The 15,848-nt window shown below is 33.2% G+C and overlaps 1 protein-coding gene across 3 annotated transcripts in view; it reads left to right on the forward strand.

Annotated features, from left to right (window-relative positions):
* Positions 1-15,848, forward strand: part of MMP16 (matrix metallopeptidase 16) — a 176,269-nt gene that overhangs the window by 88,032 nt on the left and 72,389 nt on the right. For 2 of the 3 annotated variants that reach the window (XM_071554217.1, XM_071554218.1), the window contains exons 3-4: positions 3,635-3,757; positions 12,394-12,698. In XM_071554217.1, the coding sequence (XP_071410318.1) occupies positions 3,635-3,757; positions 12,394-12,698 (428 nt within the window). Of the gene's footprint in view, positions 1-1,271; positions 1,287-3,634; positions 3,758-12,393; positions 12,699-15,848 lie in introns of all 3 variants that reach the window. The other variant, XM_071554216.1, reaches the window with a different exon arrangement.

A 15,848-nucleotide genomic window follows, 5' to 3' on the forward strand; every position in this document is an offset into this window, starting at 1 on the left:
AGATGAAAGTGAGGCACCGTTTTAGACAGAAACACATTTGAAAACATTTCAAAACATTTAATTTTTTTTTCAAAAAAAATAATTAAACTCCAACAAGCAATCAAGAACATGGAAGGCCTTGATCATATTATGTTAAAAGAAACTATATTTGGAAGAAAATAGAAATCAATGTTTTATTTGCTAAACCCCCTGATGGAAGACCATATTATGCACTGTGCGCCAAATGTCATGAGCATTAGTGATAACGACTGACAGAAGTCTTCTTCCCAGCAAGTGTGAGAACAATAGCTGTTTAAAAATATTTTAACATTTTAAAAAATAAAAGGAAAATTTATGTGCCTGTAGTTGTTTACATTTTGTCTCATTTCTGTTCTAGAAAATACAGAACTCCAATATTAGTCATGCAGTAGTTTGTTTAAAATTGTGACTGCTAAACTTAGCTAAGATCTAGGTGACAGATTTGGTGATGGTCAAACTCTTCAGCTGCAAATTGCATCTCTCCTTAAATTTTACATAAAGATAATTTCCTAAAAGATAGTGAACCACTTGTGCAATGACTTCCATTTGATTTATGTTTTGATTTATATTGTCTGAACCACAGTCCCAGACCTCATGTAAAAACAGTAAGAATATTAGTGGGCCAGACAGCATGACAACTTGGAACATCTTCTGCCTGTCCAAACCAATAAAGATACAAGCATAATGTTCTTAATAGCTACATACTACTTCAAAATCAATTCAAGAACAAATTGTGAGTGTTTGAATTTCATAACATGTTATTTTGGACTACATTTTGTTTTGTTAAAAATTGATTGTCAGTAGTTCTAGCAAGATAATACAATGTTGACTTCTGAATCCATGTTACCTACTGTTCTTGATTTTTGGTATAACTTCTTAAGTTCAAAAAAATTTTTGTTAACATTATTTCCTGTAAGTTTATTGAAATTTTTGACATAACTGGAGTGATGACTTCAATAACAGATTTGAAGATTAATTTTTAAAATCACAGCTTGGAATATTTACTTGTATCTGCCCCTATCTTGCCAGTGAGAAAACCCTGTTATTAAAATAGGTGTCCATCTGTTAAACTAAATAATGTAAACTTGTTTGGGGGGAGGCTTAGTTTAATGGCTTTAAAGCTATTGCCCTTGAAATGATACATCTATAAGCAATACATTACATATTATATCAATATCATTGTACAGTGTTTCTAAAAAAATATAATAGTTATTTGATTTTGCTTTATTCCTTGCCTCTTGCTCTTGATGTAGTGATATCACCTTAAGGTGAGAACACTGATTTTTTGTTACATTTATGTCTTTTTCTGCAATGTGTGTGTGTGTGCATTTTCAACAGCATCATTTATATATAACCTGCCATTATAATGCTGCATACTGATCTAACATGCACTGTGAAAAAGTATTACTGACAATGTGTCTGAAAGTTTTTGAAGGTCTGAGCCAATTTTAATCTCATTTGCTGAAGTGTAAATATATAATTTTACTAAGAGGAATATGTCTGCCCTTTGGTCTGTAACTGAAGTCTACTTCTTTCCTTCATTTTCTTTCATTATTAGAGCAAATTAAACTTTTCAATAATATATCATCCCCAAAATCCTTAATGTCTACTTTGCTGAACTGTTACTTCATTTGAAGAAACAGATGAACCTGAAGTAAAGTTGCAGGGTGTTCAGTAAATATTAGTGGGGTAAAATTGTACAGATTTTTGCAGTAGGGTCTTTGCAGGCACTAGGGAAAAAAGATTGTCTTACTTGCAAACAGAAATAATAATCAGCTGGTTTATGTGCCATGCATAACTATTCTGGCCAGAAACTAGAACAAATTATTCTATATTTATTATTTGAAACAGAAAACTATGAACTCTCTGTCTTCAGTTAGGCAGTCAAATTCATGAGTTCTGGTTTCCACACTTGTACTACTCAATGGATTTGTCATCCATCAGAGTTTTTGCAGGCACTTCTGTAGTCCTTACCAGTGCAAGCTGGGTGCAGTGCCATTGTGGTACCATCAGTAAAATTTTGGACTTTCCTGCAGGCTGGTGAGCTTAACATCTACTTCTGCATTTGAAAAATAATTTGCTGTATATCCAGAGCTACAGTATATATGAAGTGTTACAAGTCTAACTGTACTTTTAAACCTCTTATACGCATTTATGAAAAGAAGTGAGGCTGATATTGACTGGATTAAGTCATCTCTAAAAGATACATTTAGTATGCAATATGGTTTGTCTCATGTTAGTAGGTATAAAACCTACAATGCAATGATTTTATTTTATAAGGGCTTGTAGTGATAGAATGGAGGGGAGCAGGGGGGGAATGGTTTTAAATGGAAACAGAGTGGATTTAGATTATATACAAGGAAGAAATTCTTTCCTGTAAGCATGGTGAGGCACTGGAACAGGTTGCTCAGAGAAGTTATGAATGTGTCATCCCTGTAATTGTTCAAGGCCAGGTTAGATGAGGCTTTGAGCAACCTGGTCTAGTGGAAGGTGCCCCTCCCCATGGCAGGGAGATTAAGTTATCTTTAAGGTTCCTTCCAATCCAAACCATTCTATATTCTGTGATTCTATTATTCATTACATTGAGTATATTTTTATACTCTCTCATCTCCTTCATGCTGCAAATATTCTATTTTTCTTTTGGTCCCAACAAGATAATTTCTTCATTTTTCTTGTATTGAAACAAGAGTATCTACTGGAAGAGATTAAGGATGGTTGACTGTCTGCTTTTTTTTTTTTTTTTTTAGTTTTTTTATTATCTGTGCATATTTTAAGAGAATCTGCATTCTGAGACGGCATTTCAAATTACTTTTCTGTCATCCAATCATACATACATACAGCTGCTGTATGTACATTTATTTATGAAACTGTGCTGGTTTAATGGTCAGAAATTCACTCATGCAAGCCTGAGTATAGGGTATGACTACTCTCCTGGTAAATGCAATTGGAAAACTATACCTTTCACATAAGTAATTATTTGGCATGATAGAAATATAGTCCAATGAACTGAAAAAGTAACAGAGGAGATTTGTCTTTTACTTATGCAGTGAATTAATTCAATCTTACTCTCTTCCTGATGGTACATTGCTCTATATAAAATAGTAACTCATATAAAATAGTAACTTCATATAAAATAGTAACTTCAGCTCAATTTTCTTTAAACTGAGTGCCTTACACTAAAGTGTGAAACGGGTCAATGACACTGTTGTTCAAATTATTCTTTTGAATTAGATATCATCCTAATTATGACATATTTTGAATGCTGGAAAACTTAATTTTTTTGAAATATTGGAAAACATTTAAACACAGCACTTCTGTGGAAATTCTGGTGCTGCTGCAATGGTCATTTTTCTTGTTTGTGATTTAGATATTTTCTGCTTGACATTGAGAATTGGATATTAATGCTCATCATAATAATGAATATTTTGAGTATGAAATATTGTTAAGCAGCATTTTTGAGTTAAATATGTCCACTAGGAGCTTACAGTTGCAATGAGATATTTCTCATTTGGTTGAAAGAGAGTAAGATAGAATAACTTGATAGTATCATAGAGTGTCAGTATCTTGAATTAAAAAAAAAAAATTATTAGTTTATATGTTTATATGTTTCTTGCAGCTGGATGAAGAAGCCTCGGTGTGGTGTGCCTGACCAAACAAGAGGTAACTCCAAATTTAATATTCGTCGGAAACGCTATGCGTTAACAGGACAGAAATGGCAACACAAACATATCACTTACAGGTACTAAAGATATTCCTATAAGTATATAAATGCCACTAATAATGATGACTTTTACTGTAAAGTAAATATAAATTCCTGAATATTTTTCAATACTTTTAAAAGTTTATTATTAATATATGATATAAAAATACTAATTCGGATACCTCTTATATGCGTGCTACATAAGAATTAAGTTATTTTCTTGGATTAAAATTATATGTATTTAGTAGCTGGTAAATTCTCTGAAGCTTATAGCATCAATTTAACACGCAGTATGTCCTTAACCTTACCTTTGAACTCTTGGCAACTTCTCAGGGAGCATTGCTTTGAAGTTAGGAGTGCTGTAATGCGACTCAGATCTCTAATTTAAGTATGTAAAATAGGTTATTGAAAGGCTTGGTCTCTGCAAAATGTAGGTGCCTATGGGTCTGTTCTAAGTACAAATTAATTTGATTATAATTTGATGAGTCACTGCCCCAACCATTTCCTGCCTACATTATGGTGGGCATAGGAGTGTAGTGGGGCATTGCCTCTGTAGCACTCTTGAGTAATGGTTTGCACAGTGTGCCTACTGTCAAAACTGAGCTTCACAGGTGAAAGTTAAATGGAAACTTTCAAGATGTACTTGCTAGAGCTCTGTCAACCAAAGAAAGTGTCATGTATACAATATGAAATCCATAATTTGTCAGCAAACCAAAGATTCCAATACAGCCTGTTGAAAAATTTGCATAACTTCATCAAGGATTCCTGTAATATCTAATAGGAGGAATTTCTGAGGGATAAAGTACTTTTAAAACTTTTTAATTGTTGCCATTATTCATGAACACATACAAGTATTAAATTTTAATTTCATAAGCTCTAATGGTCATATATAGTCTATTTCTCATGCCATGGTAAAAAGGCAGTTTTATTGCTAACTCCATGTCAATATTATGGCTTAGGACTAAGTTGGAGAACTCTATTTTAAGTCATTACACACAGATATAATATCAAGGAATAGAGAACTGACTGCTTTGAGGTTAGTATGTTTTATTGCCTGGAGTTGTTTTTTGTTAGTGTAATGCATAGTTGGTTAGACTAAGAATGCCCACCTAAAGTACTTCGCATTTATCTGCATTTTATAATTTAAATTTAGGTTTTGCACACTTTTGAGGAGGCATGCATGATCATCTACTATTATGTGTAGTTTTCTATCACTCTGATTTGTACAGAGTCTGATTCTCTATTTCATTACAGAATTTTTTACAACTGTCTAAATCCTACCAATTATGTATCTTCTATACTGTCACCTAGGGCATTAATCAAAATAGCAAATGAGGGTGCCCAGTGTTAATCTAAGAGGCAACTATCTATTAATCTTTCTCACTTTGAAGGATTTGTATCAGTTCTTTACCTCCTGCCTTCGCTGTTCTAAAATGTTCACTCTCTCACTTTGACGAGACCTCCAGTCAACCACAGCTTTGAAGAAAGTTTATATAATGGGTTTTTTTGCAAAGAATTACATTTCAAATAGAAAACCCATATTTGATGAGAATGAAAAAATACAGTATTGATTTTTCTGAATTAGAAAATAAAGGAAATAAGGACAAAAGAATAAAAAACCCCTAAAACTCTTTACACACTTCTACTCACCAAATTCCTACTAACAGGCTTAATACTAGTTAAATGAATGACATTTTAACTTGCTTTGTTTTCCAAACTTTTAATCATATCTCTAGTATCACTTTGCCCCATTTTTCTCAGTGCCACTTCTCAGTCTCTCTATAACCTGCAGTTTTCCATCTGCATTCTGTACCTTCCTGGCCAGTCAAACCTTGTAGTCTGAAGTGTGCTTGCTAAGTGAGTTTAGTAACTCCTCCAAAGAGAAAGCAATTTCTCCCTCATTTCAGTGTGTGATACATTTTACAGTTTTCTGGAAATGAAACCCATAACCACAACAAACACCCCAAAGCAAGCTAACCACATCCTCCCCACCTAAATCCAAGAACTTTTTCATATTTTCAATGTGCAATTTTTCAAGAGGAAACACTTTCACAAAATTTCAAAGTGGAATTTCAAAGAAGTGATTTAAAATTGTAATTTGAATTTACATTATTTTTTTGGGGGGGAGGGGGTGGAGGTTTGCCATATGTTACTCTTCAAACATTAATGTCCTTTTGACCACATATTAAATTTTGGACTTAGCTGATATATGTTCTTGAATTGTATTTTTCCCCCCTGGGTATTGCAGCTTTCTGCTTATTTGAACTGGTGTATAGGGTATGTGTTGGAATTTCTGTTTCTAATGAAGTTACACAGCTTACTGCATCTTTTCTGCCTGGTATGGTTCATGCCAGGGCACCCTCTAAACATTATTAGCACATATGCTGTATATTAACATGACTTCTACAAAGAGAGAAACAGAAAGTCAGTATTTAAAACTTTGTGAGGAGTACAGGAGTGAACTAGAACATCTAGAGTACATGAAAATTTTAACTCCATTACAGAAAAAACTACAGAGATATTAGTGATATAGTCTTAATTATTCCTTAGTATTTTAGGCTGTGTCAGAACATTGTACAGAGCCAGTGGAGGAATTTATGAAAGCTATTAAAGAATTTTTAAAAATTATTTTATTTTTTATTTTTCTTTAAGGAGGTATTTACAGACACATGATTCTCAAAAATGTAATCTCCTTGTCTTTGCTAGGGAAGTAAGTCATCCAGTGCTTCAGAGAAGAAGCAAAAATGTGAATCAATAATCATTTTTTTTTTAAATAGGATATAACAGTTTATATGTCCTTTTTACACAAAGAGTTATTGAATATGGAATAGCTGCTTATCAGAATTCTGGGCATACTATTCATAATTTGAACTCCAACAATCAGTCATTTGTCGATTGCTCAGATTATTCAATCTGTAAAACACTTTTCAAGTAAAATTGGAGAATTCTTTCTAAAAATCCTTTGCCTTGAACTATAACCATTACTTAGAATTCATAATGATGTATAATAAAATAATAATTTAAAAGTTATTCTGATCTATTTTTTCTAATATGAGGAATTAAAAAAAACCAAATTCAATTGATCAGCAATATGTAGTAGTTTAATCAGTGTAGGAAACTTTAATCTTTTTCTTCAGTGGACAGTGGGTCAAGCACCACCTCAATGTCTTCTTTCTTTTACAATTTAGATACAGCCTGGATTTCATCTTTCTTGAAGATGAAAGATTTGGACAGCTCTAACTTCATTCTGTTCAGATAAATGAATTAATGCTAGCTGGGACCTATGCAATGAAAAGTGTTATCTGGTTTGTTTGCAATAGACCATGTAATTTCCATGGTCTAAATGCTCCATATTGTGTAGAATATGAAAGAGAATTTTTTCTCAGATATTTGAAATCCACACTGAAAAGTAAGGAAATACTGGATTAAGAAAAATCTTTGAAAATAATGTTAATTCAAAGTAGCAACAAGATTTTGAGTGTGCTACTACAGAGTAAGACTTAGAAAACATTCTGTGTTTATGTTCCATTTCACTTGTTATAAATTACAGCAGTAAATTGTGACATGAGATTACTTAAAACATCTTTCCTATAAAAGCATTTGTCTATCAAGTATTTTGCTAATCATGTTCTGGCATCTTGGAAATCTCTTCTTTGTCACTTTTCATCTCCTTATAGTGAATGTTGAGGAGAATATTATCCATGAAAATGAAGAGGCAGGATAATTATGAATTCTTTCTAACATGGCAGCAGTAGGTTGACTATCAGTGTGATCACAGAAAACCATAAGAAATAGTTCTGATTTAGGTTTAATCAAAGTGAGCAGGAGCTGTATGAATGCAGATATTATTCTTAGTTTATAAACCAATAAACTTTGTAGGTATAGCTACAAAGAGTTAGCCGAGACTGGAAAGAAGTTGAAGGTGTGAAAATCCACACCAGTGAGAGATTAATGAAGCAACTTGATAGAAAGAGAACTGATGGTGCAAAGTGAAATATGTCTTTGACTGGAGGTAATCTCTTAATTGCAATCAAACTAATGGTGGAATAAAAAATAAAAAGTTATTGAAATTTAAGGTATGTTTCAATTCTTTTTACTTTAACTGTTTCATATTAAGGTCAAATCTTTAATTGACTTCAAACAGATTTTGGACTCTACCTTCTTCCCTACTCAGCTGAATTTCCTGCTTTTTCATCTTCTGTGTTCTCTCCTTCTTTAGAATGGGGTTTCTAATATATGACTTTCCTCCAAGAAAATCTTGCAATATTTGAGAGAAATGATATTGCAGAAGTATTTTCCTCATTATATTTGATTGATATATTTAAGTTCTAAAAAAATAAACTATCATCTTGCATCATTATATGACCTAATAATTCTAAAAGCACTCATTAGAATGCAATCTAATCAGCACAACAGGGTAGCAAGACATTGCTAATCCTGTACTCTGGATTTGATGAGCAAAGGAGCACAGAAACAATTGAAAACCAATATTTTCTATATTCAGTGGAGAATAGAAGTATTAAAGTCTTCAGGCCTTGAAGAAGTCTGTCAATTAGAACTTGTGGAGTCCATTACTGCTAAGGTAAGCAGTAATAATAAGCTTTATGCATTCTGAGCTTTGTCTAATGTTGCCTCTTGGATCTAGCTTGGGTCATAAATTTTGATTTTATAGACAGAATTGTACCAATTTACATGAAAAATATAAGTTGTTCTAATGATACCTCAGGAAGGAAGAAAAAAGGAAATAGTGAAATTTAACAGCAGATATGTACTACTTAACTTAAAATTCAGATGACTGATTTTACACAGTCAAGTGAGGTATATCCTAACAGTCTTGCGAGGCTCCTGATGCAGTGGTAAAAACATTGTATAAGATGTATTTTAAAGCTATAATGCCTAAAACAACTATCAGGTTGAAAGCCATGCAAAAATAGCAATAATAACCACAAAAAATCGTAATCCATTGATACATGGCTGTGGTTGTCTTAGAATAACAGCTCTCAAAATTTATATAGAGAGTATCACTACATTATTAGTTGGTTAAAAATTACATAAAACTAAATGTTTCATCTTATCGATCATCTTTTATTTACTAAAACACTTTCCTGTTGTAAAGAATTCTATGTTCTTCAACATCTTTATAAAGTTCCTCTACCAGTCTGGCCAAGGTCAGCTTTGGATCTTTCTCTCCTTTGAACTGCTCTTCTGTGAAACGATCACTAAAGTTAGAGATTAGGAAAGTAATACTTAGGAAATACTGGGGTTTTATTATGATGGCCTTTGTCTTGCCATGTTGCCACCTTGCAATAGGAGTGATTCTGAGTTGTCATGTCCTGCCTTTACTTTTATTTGAGCTCCATTATCTGGACATGTTAAGTGTATGATACCCAGTTCCCCAGTTCCTTTTTTTCTTTTTTGTGCCTGCGACAGTTACAACTATTTCCAGGTGACTACTGGCTTTATATTATAGAGCCAATGTAATAGAAAAAGAGCTCATGTGAGACTTTACTTGCTATTGCAATGATAGGTCTCAGCTGAAGACTTTTAAAAGATGAACGCTAGTATACCTGTGTAGATTGATCTTACTGTACTTCTCCTTTGGGCGTTGTATGATCAACACCACAAAAGAAATGTAACAGAAAACTTGGATTTCATATGTCTGCATTGGTTAATTCACTGCAAGACAACTTAAATATTTGTGTTTCACAGTGTTGGTATTTGCCCTTTTAGGACTGAACATGGGTTGTGTTAAACACATTAAAATGGACAGTTATTTTCTGGAAATACTCTTTATGTTGGAATAACTATTGATTTATTTAATTTCTCTTAGAAGCTACATTTTTCAGTGTAGTGTTGCCTATTCCAGAATGTTGATTTGGAAGCCAGAAATCTCTCTAGTTTTAATGCAGAAAGTATGCTTTGAAGAAATATTCCTTTATAATCTTCAGATGTAGGATGCTGTTTCAAAAGCTGAATCCAACAGAAAATGTCTCCTATCACAGGTAGTCAACCCTAGTTTGTGTGTGTGAAACTCTCACAATGTCTCAGTTTTTCATTTGTAATCAATGACTAACACTTAATTCTGTGCACTAAAAAAGCAAGAAAATATAAAATGATATGTTTTTAAGTGTGGGACAAACCTTTTTAGACCAATTAATTAATCAATTTACCTCCAATACAAAACTGCATCTGTTTTTAAGCATTTTCTCATTTCACTTATAACAGCATATGACTATCCTTTTGTTGTGTTGACTTAACACCAAAATGTGACTTAGAACAATTACCAAGATTCGTAATTACAAAAAATAAGAATAAAAAACAAACTGTATATTTCAGATGAACTTTTCTTACATCAGTATTTCAGTTTTGCTACACATACTCTGTTTTCTGTGAGAGCCTGTTGTTGCATTTGCTCTATTCATAATACATAGCAAATAACAGAGCCTTTAATCCTTCAATGAACTGTGCTTCAGGCAACACACGTGCCTTAGAGAGCACATGGCAGGATTGACGAAAAGCTCATTTGCCAGCTTTATAAGGATTAGTATAGCAACAGGTAAACTGCTGGCAAGTTTTTGGTAGTGGCAGTATGAATGTACTGTTCTGACATGTTTTGATTTAGTGTCACATAACAGGTTGTAAAATGCTGTTCTTTCTCAAGGGGTGCAGATTGAATAGTTTATGAATTTCCTAGTGAAGACTTCTCAAAAAAATTAATTCACTAAGGAGGGAGCTTTCAGAGTGTGGTTCTGCAAGGACTGATAGTTGGTCAAGTGTATCCATCCAATACTTTTTTAATCCCATGAAAAACAATGCAACACTGATCATAAAGTTACTGATGAGGAAATAATTATGTAAGGGCATACAAGGCACTTTACATCACATGACATTTACATCATGCAGGGTAAGGTCATGTAGATGAATTTTTCTCTTTGATCTCAAGATTAGTACAGCAGTACTTTGTAGTTCTGACAGAAATAATTTTAAAAGAGCATTGAAAAATTGCAGTGAGTTCAATCAAACTCACAGAAAGTATTTAATAGACTGGAGAAAATGTCTTGTAGCAAGAGATAAGAGTTCAAACTTTTGATTTCTTTGAGACAACAAAAAGGTAATGACTTTTCAGTGCAGAAGTGTTTTAAAGTGTCTTTCTATAAGGGGAAAAATGTTCTTAAAGCTCATGTATGTGAAAGAGAAAGGCAGAAAAAGAACCAGTATTACAAGCCAGTCAAGGAAGAGAATAGGCACAAGTATGTAATGGTTGGTTAAATCATCTTTGGAACAAAAGATCAAGGAAAGTAGTAGATTCTCTACAATACAGTATTTTATAATCCATCTTGATATCTCTTTGGAACATACAAGCTAAAAAGAAATAATGCTTTTATTAGACTAGCACTATTGGACTCAATACAATAATTTTTTAATGGAATTCAAAATAGTTAACTTTATATTTCCTACTTGAACCTATGAACAAAATATTGCATATGAGAAGTAAAATATATAACATTAGATTTGAAATATTTATTTCCATTTATATAAACATGTGCCATATAATCAGGCACATGTAATGCACCAAACAAATCAATCATTCAAGGTTTATTTATGAAAGTATATTTGTTCTCCTTTAACATGCCCTGCTGTGTAAGCTTACACAAATCTTACATATATTCTAAAACTATGCAGTTTCTGAAATTTGTGCTGGACATTCAGTCAAGCACATCTCAGATCAACAAAGAGCATCTGATTGCAGCAGTTTCACAGTCACAAACCTAACAGAGATGTTACTGCCCATATAAATTTAGTGAAAATGATGGAGAAAATTGGATAGGTCTGAAATTGATTATTGACCTTTTTTCTGAATTCAACAATGAAAATAAAAAAGATTTTTTAAAAAATATTATTCCACTGTAATTCACTAAGAACTGTGACAGCAAACTTAATTTCCATTCTGATGGGTTTTTGTCTTTCTCTTATGTGTGTGATTTGAAAAAGCAATGGAGGCTGAAATTTCTGTTTCAGTACATACTCCCAAATTAGCACTTAATTCTTCTATAAAATTATTTATCTGATGTATTCTACAGTTTTTTACAAGATTTATAGATGTAATCAGATCATAAAATGACATCTTAGCCTCTATTGAAGTCAAAAGGCTTTGTTCCTGATAAGAATTTGTCTATCCAGATACAAATGCAAAAAGACTTTGTGAATACTGATTGGTGGTCACAGTATGAAGCTCTGCTTTTGTTAATGAACTCACTAAGAAGTTAAAATTTCATTTAACTGAAAACAATTTTCTTTTGATAAAATAGGACATACCATTCTTTAGCTGTGATGGATTTTAATTGTCATCCAGGAGGTAAACAGTCAGTGGTTGATTAATTTGATTATAGCACTGTTAAGAATTTTTAATTTTAAAATATTTTTAATCTTCTAAGAACAAGATTTTTGTACTGCTTGGAGTAAGCTAGCTAACATATAACAAGCTCTAGCATAAAGGGCTATGAAGATTGACACCCTAATTTTGCACCAGTTTGTTTAAAAATGCATATAATGCCAGACTAGCACAATTTATTAAAAATACAGGACTTGTAATAATTAGGGGGAAATTTATGTTAGCAGTGTCACTTGCCACTCTGTTAAATTTAATCTATGTGTTGTTTTTCTGTTTCTTTCAGCATAAAGAACGTCACCCCAAAAGTAGGTGATGCTGAAACTCGTAAAGCCATTCGCCGTGCCTTTGATGTGTGGCAGAATGTAACTCCCCTAACATTTGAAGAAGTTCCTTATATTGAACTGGAAAATGGCAAGAGAGATGTGGATATTACTATCATTTTTGCATCAGGTTTTCATGGAGACAGTTCTCCCTTTGATGGGGAGGGAGGATTTTTGGCTCATGCATATTTCCCTGGGCCAGGAATTGGGGGAGACACTCATTTTGACTCAGATGAGCCCTGGACTTTAGGAAATCCCAATCATGATGGTAAGAGAAGATTTAAGTTTAAACAAAATAAATAAATGGCATGAATTTTTAGGTACTAGAACTTCTGTCATGCTACCCTGTCCCTAAAGTCACATAGTTTTTTTTCCCTAAGTTCACATTACTTTAGAATATCTTCAACTGACAGGTCTCTTTGGATCTGAGGCAGAAGAGTATCTGTCTAAAGGTAATGCAGTATCAAAACTGGTGTTTCTTTAAAACTACTGAGTTCTTATTAGGAACAGTTGTATTCATTCATTTTACTGTTTACATAAACTACCTTAAATTTGAAATTTGTTGCCATATAGATCTTATTTAGTTTTAGGGAAAATGTGGAATATTCTTTGGCAGTGAGATTAAGAAAAGCTGTGGTTACATACTAGTACAGTGCATATCCATGTACACAAACCCCAGTATTCAGTTTTTATTTATGATGATGCAGTGGCAGCATTTAAAGGCAAGTCTTAGAGATACCATTCCAAGAGTAGAATTATTGTTTCCAAACAATTTTTGAATGTCTTTTGAAATTGTTGATTACAGTAAGTCCAATTTACTTAAATTGTACATTCCCCATAGTCATATAATTGACTGCATAGTGCAGTTGACATACCTGAAATTTATCGCATCAAGATACTTTGAAGTGACTCTTCACAGATAACCTGCCCCTTGCTGAACTCCAAGCAGATGTGACTAAATTAGTGCCTTTATATAGGAATCCAAATCTAAAGCTAGCCTTTGCATCTCTGCAGAACAGTATCAAAGAAATGTTTTTCTATAGATATAGTCTGTGCTTGATGCTCTGACAAGTTTTGGCTCCAAACAGCTTCAGTTGTCCTATTAGATCTCTCTAAGCCAGTAGCCTAGAGTTTGAGTTTGAGTCTTTTCAGCAGTGATGCACAAAGAAGATGCAAAAATGCACAAATAGGATGTTTCTGACATACAAAAGATGACAGAGATGACAAGTGCAGAACTGTTGTATTTCAGTGTTACACTGAATTTGTGAACAATGAGAGGATTTATGTAATTTCTATCTTTTCCCTTTCTCACCTGAGATCTTCCAAGTAAAATTCAGAGCTTTTTATGTAGCAGGATTTGTAGCCTGGAGTTTGCAACAAAGCTGTAATACATTTCAGGTATATAAATGTGGTATTGTGACTATTCCAATGGCACAATACTTCTGCTGTTCCAATCAGTTGAAGTAAGAGCAGTGTATGGCACTAGGGAATTCCTTAATTGTGGAATGGGTTCAAGAAGCTTTTTCTTGTTTTCATAATACCCTGTAAGCAGAGGACACGTGATACTTCAACTCCAGCTGAGCTGTGAAGGTCTTTTTTCTGAATTTCACTGATAGTGCTGCAGGTGATGCTAGAAGTGTTGGCCATAAAGAAGTACAGGAGGCTCATCACCACAGGGAAGCAATAGAAACAAGGACAGAATTTGTTTTGGTAGGGAATGAGAGACTGGCAGATAAAATGTGCTGAACTTTTTGGGTTTTTTTGGTTTTGGGTTTTGGACTGGGAAATTGTGTTCTTTGAATGCTTTCTACAAAGTGCATGCATTGGTCTATAGGCTTCCTTCCATCAGCTGTCATCTCCTACTTGTCTTTTAGGACAACTACTTTTCAAATTATTTTATGGGAGCACATCTTTTCACTTACAGTAGACTCCATTGCCTTTATGATCTGCCTGTCTAGACTTTAGCGTGAGATGAGAGCCTTAGGCTTGTAAATTATTTGGAACAAGGTGGTTACTTCATGCATCTTATGAAGTATCTTGTGCTCCTAGGCAGTCTCCATTAAAACTCAGGTTAGTCTGGTAACACCTGACAACTATGGTAGAAGAAACTTCAGGAATAGCAAATCAAAATGGTTAGGATTATTACAGGAAAAATGTTTCACAATATGTATCCTTAAAAATATAAAAGTTGAAAAGAATAAACAGGAGATGAAAATCAAGTTGCATAAATAGCTATCTGAAAAGTTGGCACTTACTAAGAAAAGCTTTCAGTCTTTATTTTCTTTTGAATTTGACAATTGAAAGAAAAAGAAGTGAAGAAAAAAGGAAAAGGAAGAAATCTTAATATGCCAGTCTTGAGGCTAGGGAGAGATTTCCTTGTGATTTCCATGGCTCCAATCCATGGTTTTGAATTAAATATTTATGGAGATGAATGATGTATCTAAATCCAGAAAAGGACAGTGACTTCCTCTGAGGAGTAGCCATACTTTGTAGATATTGTTGAAACCCTCAACAAATATATTTTTCCAATTATTTTTCTCAGTGGTGATATTTCAAATCACTGTGATGAAACTCAATGTCACTACCAAGGACTGGCTGGGATAGGTATATTTTCTAGTAGCTTGCAGAAAAATCCTTTCTTTTGCCCTGTCTTTCTGTACCAAAACTTATTGCATTAGTTTATCAAAATTGATTTCACATTTGGCTGGCTACATGGACTTAAGTTAGTTTAAACCTTTTCTAAAGCAGATATTTTTTCTGGGAAATTACTGAGTGCGTCTAAACCTATTTAAGGGAGTGTTAAACCCATTTAAATTGAGAGCACACTACTTTTAACTCAATTAATTTAAGATTGACCTACTTGCAAAAGTGCAGCTTTTTAAAACAGGACAAGATTTAGAATTAGTGCTTGGGGAAAACAAGGATTTTTTGGGAGCTTAGTTTTCAAGCACCTTAGACATGATAAGTAATGTAGCAATTACTGGATAAAATGTGACCATAAAACTCTGTATTCCAGCAGCAGAAAATATTTGGCAAAAACTAAGTTTAAGTTCTCTGTAGACAAGCAAGGTAGATCAGTAGTGGTAATTTGTGACTCTTAGCTTCATATCATATCTGCAAGAGAAATAGAAATCAAATTAAAATGCATAATTTTTTTTACCTCTGTAGCAAATTTACCAAGGCAGCTATTGTACCATACTCAAATTCCTTATAAAACAGTTCTTCCATCAAAGAACATACAATAGATAATAACAAAGTGAAACTCCATTACAGAAGTAATAAATGGCTTTAGTGTACAGTGACATTTAAATGTAAGGAGAATATTACTGCAGAGTGCTTACATACATATGGAATATTAGTACCTTGTGTATATATAAAACTGAATCTTTGGAAAAACAAACTCCAAAATTCAAATGTT

Source organism: Pithys albifrons, chromosome 4 (assembly GCF_047495875.1).
Source record: "Pithys albifrons albifrons isolate INPA30051 chromosome 4, PitAlb_v1, whole genome shotgun sequence".
Classification (NCBI taxonomy): domain Eukaryota; kingdom Metazoa; phylum Chordata; class Aves; order Passeriformes; family Thamnophilidae; genus Pithys; species Pithys albifrons.